Source organism: Cyanistes caeruleus, chromosome 17 (assembly GCF_971803275.1).
Source record: "Cyanistes caeruleus chromosome 17, bCyaCae1.hap1.1, whole genome shotgun sequence".
NCBI classification, from domain to species: Eukaryota; Metazoa; Chordata; class Aves; order Passeriformes; family Paridae; genus Cyanistes; species Cyanistes caeruleus.
In genome coordinates, this window is record NC_141717.1 from 13,763,162 (window position 1) to 13,772,318 (window position 9,157).

General features: G+C 60.6%; 1 protein-coding gene across 2 annotated transcripts; it reads left to right on the forward strand.

Moving 5' to 3' along the window:
• Window positions 1-1,472: 1,472 nt before the first annotated feature.
• Window positions 1,473-8,796, forward strand: ARPC1B (actin related protein 2/3 complex subunit 1B). 2 transcript variants are annotated; one of them, XM_086853961.1, is made up of 10 exons: window positions 1,473-1,727; window positions 4,039-4,112; window positions 4,746-4,850; window positions 5,635-5,857; window positions 6,389-6,496; window positions 6,788-6,994; window positions 7,469-7,544; window positions 7,627-7,823; window positions 8,280-8,370; window positions 8,516-8,796. In XM_086853961.1, the coding sequence occupies exons 2-10, from the start codon at window positions 4,049-4,051 to the stop codon at window positions 8,552-8,554; spliced, it is 1,110 nt and encodes a 369-aa protein (XP_086710087.1). In that variant the 5' UTR covers window positions 1,473-1,727; window positions 4,039-4,048; the 3' UTR covers window positions 8,555-8,796. The 2 variants fall into 2 exon arrangements, with proteins under 2 accessions (XP_086710087.1, XP_086710088.1); XM_086853962.1 differs by having other exon boundaries at window positions 1,502-1,727; window positions 3,921-4,112.
• The last annotated feature ends 361 nt before the right edge of the window (window positions 8,797-9,157 follow it).

A 9,157-nucleotide genomic window follows, 5' to 3' on the forward strand; every position in this document is an offset into this window, starting at 1 on the left:
CTTGCAGTCAGGGGATCTGAGGGGTTGCATGGCTGGGATGGGTTGGGAAGCAGGGAATACTCACTGGAGCCTGCCTGCAACACTCCCCAAACACAGAATCGCTACTGCTCATTTTCTGCACTGCCCCAACCTCAGAGAAAACCACCGAAAGTGTCCCCATGTCCCCAGTGTCTGTGCAGTGGGACAGTTCCTCTACAGCTTTTTGAGGATGTGACGTGCTGTGGGGGCAGGAGGATCTTCCCACTCCAGAAACGGAAGAAAAAGCAGGTAAAGGGTTTGGGCAAGCATGAACTGGGTCTGAGAGAGGCCCAGGAGTGCTGAGCCTCCATCCCTGACTTCCACAGTTCCCCCCATGGGCTATTGCACCTTGGAGAGCCCCAAGCAGTGTTCAGAAGCACTGGAGGCAGCTCATGGCACAGGCTCGAGCAGGAGCAGCCTGGAGATGGGAGCAGTGAGGAGAGGGGATGGCAGCAAGGAACAGGGGCCACGCTGTCCTCTCCCTTCCCTTAGTAACATACCCCAAATCCTCCTGCAGAAGTTAAAATTGACACACAGTTCATTCCCATCCCTGCCTGGGAGCCGTCCCAGGATCTCCCCATGTCTGCAGGGATCATGGCAACATGCATGAAATGAAACCCAGCTATGGATGAGGATCAGGAGCGAGGGTGCCCGCTCTGTGCCCCCCTTTTACCTACAGCTGACCCCTCACTTGGCCATCGATTCTGCAGCTCAGCCAATGCCAGGTTATTGCATCCCTGAATTCCACGTTATTGTATCTAAATCCTGCAGCTGAGAAGAGATCCTGCCCTCCCTAACCAGGACCCCAGAGTGCTGCGACATCACTCAGAGGGGGACGGGGTGAGTGGGTGCATCCCCATGCTGGGGAGGGAAGGGGTGAGTGCATCCAGGCGGGAATGGGATCAAAGTCAGTTGCACTGAAGCAGGAGGTGATAAAAGCAGAGGGCTGGATGTCTGGTGCGTGGGGATACAGGCATGGTGACCGCAGCCAGCCTGGGACTGGGTCCCGCTGGGCTCTGTGGGATGCAGGAACGAGCAGCAGCTGCTGCCGAGGGCGGCCGGATCCAGGTTCCGTGGAGTCCTGCGGATCTCCCCGGCCGTGGGAGGCGATGCCGACGGGCGTCTCGGCCCGGGTGCCTCCCGGCACGGCTGTTCCCCGGTGGGGGCCAGCACAGGCACCGGGGAGTCCCCATCCCTCCGGAACGCATCGGGGGCCGGGGGTGAACAACACTCCACAGGGAGACGGCGGGGATCCTTCCCTTCTCTTCTTCTGGCTGTATCCTTCCCTGGAGCAGCCAGGGCGAGCTGCCGACGTCCCACCGAGCGGCCGGGAGCATCCCGGGGCCGGGAGCATCCCGGGGCCGGGAGCATCCCGGGGCCGGGAGCATCCCGGGGCCGGGAGCATCCCGGGGCCGGGAGCATCCCGGGGCCGGGAGCATCCCGGGGCCGGGAGCATCCCGGGGCCGGGGGCACCACGTGCGGCGGTGCTGGAGCGGCCCGGCCCGCAGGCACAGGGGCAGGGCGGCCGCAGAGCTGCTCTGCGCTCCCCCAACGCCCACGTAAGGAAGTGGTTGCATTTCTCGGAGAGGAAAAGGGAAGTCGGGCTGCCTCGGCGGGGCAGGCACGGCTCCAGCCGCTCGCTCCGGGCTCCGTTCGTGTCGACTGCCCAGAGTCCATGAACGAGCCCCGCCGGCCAGGAACCGAGCAAGGTAAGGACGGAGCAGCTCTGCCACCCCGCCAGGAGCTGGGGCTGTCCCGTGGGGCTGTGGCTGTCCCCGCTCCTGGCGCTCACACCCTGCTCGAGGGTTCGGGGGGACCCCCGGGCTGGGGTCAGGGGGGTGCAGGCAGCCCCTTGCCCCCTGCGAGTTTCGCTGTCGCTGCGTTTCGGATGTTTTGGGGTTTCTCCCAGCTTTGTCAGCAAGTTTGAGGTTTCTTTTTCTGTTGCCGGCGCTCTGGCAGCTCTGTGGGGGTGATAAGAGTCCTCCTGCGGGGGTCCCGTCGGGGTTGGTGCCGGCAGAGGCAGAGCTGTCGCCATCTGTCCTCTCCTTCTCGGGGATCAGCTGCCCCCCGCTTTGCCCGGTGCGAGGAAGAGGAGGGTCAGAGCCGCCCTCCGTCTGCTCGGGGACGGGGGTGTCCCCTCAGGGCCAGGCTGGCTCATGGGGTGTCCCCCACCAACACTGGGGGCTGAGCACGGGTGTCCCCAGCCTGGCTGGCAGGAGCAAGGAGGTGACACCTTCCGCAGGGAGCAGAGGGGCTCCCGGGGGTCCGTACTGGGGTCTTGGCGGTGCAGGGGCCCACCACAGTGTCCGGGGAGAGTTTCAGGGGGTCCCAGCTCCGAGCAGGATCCTCATTGGGTCCAAACCCTCCTCCCGCCACCCCGCCAGGCTCGTAAAAACCCAAACTCCATCTCCTCTGGTGTGTGGCTTCCTCCCGGGACTGGGAGGAGCCCCCGGCACTCGGCTCTGCCAAGCTTTGGTTATCTCCTCCGAGGATGTTTCCGAACTGCTTGGACTGGCCGGGGAGATAACGGAGCTGTTCCAGCTCCCAGTCCCGCCCTGTCTGGCCTTCGGAAAATTCCCATTTTCCTCCCTCAAGAGCCCCTGGGTTGTGGGGGGATGTAACCACAGCTCCTCGGATGCTCTTCCCAGCTGGGGAAGGGGCTGCCGAGCCCCCGTGGGTCACTCCAGGGAGGGAGCAGGACTCAGCCAGCGGGGAACTGGCTGGAAAGGGGCTGTGGGGGAAATAAAACAGCACCCGCTGCCCTCGCAGCCCTCGCTCCTTCCCCTGTCTGGCAAAGGTTTCCATCCCTGGCACGGCAGCTGAACTCATCCCTTCGGAGTGGCACTCAGCATGGGAGCAGCAGGGACCCCAGGAAGGAGGGTTTATGCCCCTGAGCTCCCAAAACACCTGGAAAAAGAAAAAGTATTGCTGTTTTCTTAGTGTCGAAGCCAGGAAGCTCCTCGGAGTGCCCTGCCTCCCATCCCCTGTCCCGGGAGCCCTTTCAGCCGGGTGCCCATTTCAGCCAAATCCCTTTTCCACACATTTTTCCTCTCCTGATCTCTTGCAATGCCAACAGCAGTGTCCCTGTCGCTGATGAATTTGTCCATCCCTCGTGGTGGCAGATTTGTACCCTCCTTGGGACACCCTGTGCTGCATCCCAGGGTTGGGATGGATGGGGCAGCTGCCTCCTCATCCGTGCCCATGTCCTTGGCCAGGGGGTGTGTGACAGCAGGGCTCCTACCCTGCATCAACACTGCAATTTCTCCACATGCAGGTGATGGAGCTCCTCAGATTTTCTTTCCCCCAGCCCAGGGATGGAGCTTTGCTAAGAGGGACTTGTTTTTTTTCCTTCCCCTGTAACGTTTTTAGCTGCCAAAGAAAACGGGACGTGTTCAGGGAGTTCCCAAAATAGCCGAGAGCAGGCTGTGAGTAATTCCCGTCTGCCACGCCCTGGAGAGGTGTTTCCCTGGATGGCCAAGGGGCTGCTCGGAGCCTTCCCGGTCCCGTGGCACCTGGAGGGGCCTTTGGGACAAACTGCTCCACCCCATGACAGCTGGAGAGCAGCAGGAACAGTGGGAGTTCAGCCAGGAGAAGGGATTAGTCCTGAGAGCTGAGCTCCAGGGATGGAAGTGCCTCCATGGGGCTTTGGCTCTTCCTAAGTGAGAGGCGTGGAAGGAGTGAGTGGATCTGGCCCTGTTGGGGTGGAGAGAGGAGATGCTGCCCGTGGAGGGACCCCAGGGGGGCACATGGGGCTGCTGGCACCAGGGTCCCTGCGTGCCCAGCCAGCTCCTGGCCCAGCAAGTTGCAGCCAGCTGGAGCAGGATGACAGCAGGGTTTAGAAGTTCCTGGAAATGAACAGTTTCTGAGCTTGGAGATCCTCAGGAGAACCCTCTCCCCGGCAGAGGAGAGACGTGAACAGGACTGATCCCAGAGGGAAGGATCATTCAGTGGGGCTGGGATCTTGTCCCTGTGGCTGCAGCAGCGTGTCCTGACAGCCTGGGGGTCTCTCCCTGTCCCCAGCCCGTGAGCCATGGCCTACCACAGCTTCCTGCTGGAGCCCATCAGCTGCCACGCCTGGAACAAGGACCGCACCCGTGAGTACTCCTGGGACACCCCGAAATTCCCAAGGATATCCCAGGTGTTATCCTGGCTGAACCTCCCCGTGGTGGGCGCTGCTCCGGGACAGAGCTGGGCTGGGTTTGGGGAAGCAGATGCTGCCCTGGGCAGATCTGGGGGCTGGGACAGCACACCCCCCGTGTCCCCGCTGCCGGGACAGAGCCTGGCACAGGGGTCCCAGCACAGCGTCCGGCCCCGAGGCACCGGCAGGGGACACGGAGCAGAGCCGGGTGATTCACGGCCGATGGCATTTCCCGACCGCGGCCCGGGGGATGCTGGAGAACAAAAAGGGCTTTCTCTGCTGCGGCCGGAGCGCCGGGCAGGCGGGGCGGGATGGGGCTGGATTTGGGAGCTGTGCATCCGCAGCCGTCCTGTTCCATCCCATCCTGTCCTCTCTCATCCCAGCAGCCCCTCGGGACCACGCTCGAGGGAAGGGAGGACACTGGGCTGTGGGGTGCAGGCTTCTCCCTTCCCACAGGGACAATTCGCAGCACCAGGGCAGTGCAGGACTAGGGCTGGAGCCCGGGAGGGGGTGGGTGGGTGGGTGCTGGCTGGCCCTGCAGAGCCTGTGACCCAGGGGAGGGCTTTGTCCCGGCCACTGTCACCCCCAGAGATCGCCCTGTGCCCCAACAACCACGAGGTTCACATCTACCGCAAGGATGGGGCCAAGTGGAGCAAAATCCACGAGCTGAAGGAGCACAACGGGCAGGTGACAGGTGAGTCCCAGCTGGCAGAGGGGACAGGGACATGGGTGGTGGCTGGGCCTGCCCCAGAGCTGCTCCCAGCCCTGCTGGTGGCACTGGAACCCAGTGGATGGGGATTGTGCAGGGATGGAGGAGAATAGAGCAGGCTGTGTCCAGCTGAAGGCAGCCAGGGGTGGGGATGGATGGGAGAAATGGGGTGAGATGGATTGGGATGATGTGGGATGGATGGGAAGAGATGGGGTTGGGTGGAATGAGGGATGGATGGATGGATGGATGGATGGATGGATGGATGGATGATGGATGGATGGATGATGGATGGATGGATGGATGATGGATGGATGATGGATGGATGGATGATGGATGGATGGATGGATGATGGATGGATGGATGGATGGATGATGGATGGATGGATGGATGGGATTGGATGGATGGATGGATGGATGGATGGATGGATGGATGGATGATGGATGATGGATGGATGGATGGATGGATGGATGGATGGATGGATGGATGATGGAGATACAGGAGAGATGGGTTGGGATGGAATGGAACAGTGTGGGAAGAATGGGAAGGGATGGGGTGGAATGAGATGGATGAGAGATGGGGCGGGATGGGTTGACATGGAATGCTTTGAGGTGGGAGGGATGGGAAGGGATGGTGTGGGGCAAAGAGGAACTGTGGAGCAGAGACCCCCCAGAACAACCACACCTTCAGACATCCCCCAGCCCTGAGTGCCACCTCCCCATTCCCATTCCTGTGGCTCCCTGGGCTACCATCATCCTTCTCTGCCTTCCAGGCATCGACTGGGCCCCTGAGAGCAACCGGCTGGTGACGTGTGGGACCGACCGCAACGCCTACGTGTGGACCCTCAAGGGCAACATCTGGAAGCCCACCCTGGTCATCCTGCGCATCAACCGCGCCGCCCGCTGCGTCAAGTGGTCCCCCAAGGAGAACAAGTTCGCTGTGGGCAGCGGCTCCCGCCTCATCTCCATCTGCTACTTCGAGCAGGAGAATGACTGGTGAGGATCTGGCACGGCCCTGGTGGGAAAAAGAGGGGGGATGGATGGATGGATGGATGGATGGATGGATGATGGATGGATGGATGGATGGATGGATGATGGATGGATGGATGATGGATGGATGATGGATGGATGGGAGGATGGATGGATGGATGGATGGATGGATGATGGATGGATGATGGATGGATGGATGATGGATGGATGATGGATGGATGGATGGATGGATGATGGATGGATGGATATATGGATGGATGGATGATGGATGGATGGATGGATGGATGGATGATGGATGGATGATGGATGGATGGATGGATGGATGGACGGGTGATGGATGGATGGATGATGGATAGATGGATGGATGGATGGATGATGGATGGATGGATGGATGGATGGATGGATGGATGGATGGTGGCTCAGGGCAGCTCCTGGGGTGCTTGGAGCCCTGACCAACATCAGTCAGGTCCCCAGAATCCCAGGGGGGCTCTGGGGATGGTGATGCTGCCCCTCTGCTGCCACGCCCTCTCCACACAGGTGGGTTTGCAAGCACATCAAGAAGCCGATCCGTTCGACGGTGCTCAGCCTCGACTGGCACCCCAACAACGTCCTCCTGGCTGCTGGCTCCTGTGACTTCAAGTGCAGGTGAGGAGCAGGGGTTGGGTGAGTGGGGGGGCCTGATGCAGGGGCATCCCCAAGGATGGGTTGGGGGCAGGCTTAGCCCCAGCTGCTGTTTGGAGCAGGGAATGGAGCACAGGGGAGATGCAGGAAGGTCTGGGGACCATCCCAGGGATACAGCAGGCATGGGAGGTAGGGGGGGAACCCCACAGGCTCTGCCAGGGAAACTGAGTCACTCAACTGAGGCAAGGGGCAGGGATGAAGGTGGCACAGATCCTGTATCCAGGGACACGGCAAGGCTTTCCCTCCCTCTCCCAGGATCTTCTCAGCCTACATCAAGGAGGTGGAGGAGAGGCCCAGCCCCACACCCTGGGGCTCCAAGATGCCCTTTGGGGAGCTGATGTTCGAGTCGAGCAGCAGCTGTGGGTGGGTGCACAGCATCTGCTTCTCGGCCAGCGGCTCCCGCGTGGCCTGGGTGAGCCACGACAGCACCCTGTGCCTCGCCGACGCTGGCAAGAAGATGGCGTAAGCAGGGCTGGGGACAGGAGGGGGCTCAGGGAGACTGGGGGAGGCTGTGCTGGGGGTGGCAGCAGGGGTTGACCCCCAAACCAACACGGGGATGGAGGTATCTGGATTGGATTGGGCCAAGAACAATCCCAGAGCGTCCCTGCACATGGGTGGGGGAGATGGAAGGGTTTAGCCTCATGGGCTGGGTTAACCCTGGAACATCCCTGGGTATCTTTGAGCATCTGGGTATCCCTGAGCATCTCTGGGTATCTCTGAGTGTCCCTGAGCATCCCTGGGTACCCCCTGAGCATCCCTGTACATGGGTGTGGGACATAGAAAGCTCAGCCCCAGGACCTGGGACACCCCTGGAACATCCCCAGATCACCACAGGTGGAGGAGGTGGTGTCTCCCCTCGTGGGTTCCACCCGTGTGCTGAGCTGTGCCGGTCTCAGCACTCAGGCTGAAGCTCAGCTCGTTGTTCACACCTCACAGTGTTGCCTCCCTGTGCACTGAGACCCTGCCCCTGCTCGCTGTCACCTTCATCACCGAGAACAGCCTGGTGGCCGCGGTGAGTGCGGGCGGGGGCACGGGGTGGGTGCTGTGGCAGGGGCTGGCCGGAGGATGCTGAGCAGGGCAGCTTTGTTCCCCAGGGCCACGACTGCTGCCCGATGCTGTTCACCTATGAGGAGAGCCAGGGTGCCCTGACCTTTGGGGGGAAGCTGGATGTCCCCAAGCAGAGCTCCCAGCGCGGCCTCACCGCCCGCGAGCGCTTCCAGAACCTGGACAAGAAAGCGAGCTCGGACACGGCCAACGCCACCCTGGACACCCTGCACAAGAACAGCATCAGGTGTGGGCTGGGGCAAGGGTGGGGAGGGACAGGCTTGGGGTAGATGATCCCTGAGCATCCCCTGGGTGTGCTGCTGTCGAGTCCAGGAGCTGGGACAGCCCAGGAGCATCCTTGGATATCCCCAGAATGTCCCTGAGCATCCCTGCAAGTGGGAGGGGGAGACTGAGGATCCAGCACCAGGAGCTGTGGCAGTCTTGGGTATCCATGAGTTTCTCAGGGTATTCCCAAGCATCCCTGGGTATCCCCAGAGCATCCTTGCATGTGGGAAGATAGAGAGGTCTAGTCCCAAAAGCTGGGACAGTCCTGGAGCAGTCCCCAAGCATCCCTGTCTACCCAGTGCCTTCCTGCCCTGCTGGGGGAGATGAAGGGCTCCAGCCCCTCTCCCACCCCTGGCTACCAGGCAGCTCCAAGGGCTCAGCACTGGGGCTGATTCCTGCTCCCCCTCTGCACCCCCAGCCAGATCTCAGTGCTGACGGGTGGGAAGGACAAGTGCTCCCAGTTCTGCACCACGGGGATGGATGGTGGCATGAGCATCTGGGATGTCAAGGTAAGGAATCCCTGTGGATCCCCAGGGCTGTGAGTACCCAGTGTTGAACCATCTTCCCTCCCTGTTCCCCCTTTCCAGCTCCCCAGCCACCTCCAGTTTCTTTGGGAAGCAAGGAGCTGATGAACACCCTCCTGTTTCATTTCAGAGCCTGGAGTCAGCGCTGAAGGATCTCAAGATCAAATGAAGGAGCCCTCCAGGAAGGGCATCCTGGCTTGCAGCCCCTGCTCTGTCCCCTGCCTGCTCCCCTCTGCCATCCCCCCATGCCACGATGCCACCAGTGCCTGTCCCTGCTGCCAGCCAGCCCCGGTGGCTGTTTCCAGACAAAGAAAACCATTTTTCTTACTATTTTTGTTACCATCCTTCCCGATGCTGGTCATACATTGCTTGGAGAAATAGCAAATAAAGGATTTTCCTGGATAAATCAAATTTTTTTTTTTTTTTTCACTTTTTTAGAACAAGTTCAGTGCAAACACAGGTGAGCTCAGGACAGATCACAGTGCTGTGCTACATTTCACCACTTTCTGCCACTAGTGCTATGGGGAAATTTGGATTGTGGGGATAAGGGGAATGTCACTTTTCCATTCCCTGCTTCAGCACCATTTCAAAACAGGACTAGTGTTAGAGGAAAGGGAGGGGAGAGGATGGAGGCAGCCAGGGAGCACAGGTTTCCCTTTCTCTGAGTTTCCCTGGCAAAGTCCTGCCAGGTGGGCAATTCCCAAACCTGGAGCCAACTCAGAGACCTTGGACTGCCCAACTAATCCTGTGCCTTTCCAGCCTCTTATCTCAG

What these genes read in the sequence shown, in the direction of transcription:
- ARPC1B (XM_086853961.1), top strand. Translation starts at nt 4,049, where the DNA reads ATGGCCTACCACAGCTTCCTGCTGGAGCCCATCAGCTGCCACGCCTGG. An exon ending in CTGGAACAAGGACCGCACCC is followed by an intron (nt 4,113 to 4,745) that starts GTGAGTACTCCT and finishes TGTCACCCCCAG; the next exon opens with AGATCGCCCTGTGCCCCAAC. An exon ending in TTCGAGCAGGAGAATGACTG is followed by an intron (nt 5,858 to 6,388) that starts GTGAGGATCTGG and finishes CTCTCCACACAG; the next exon opens with GTGGGTTTGCAAGCACATCA.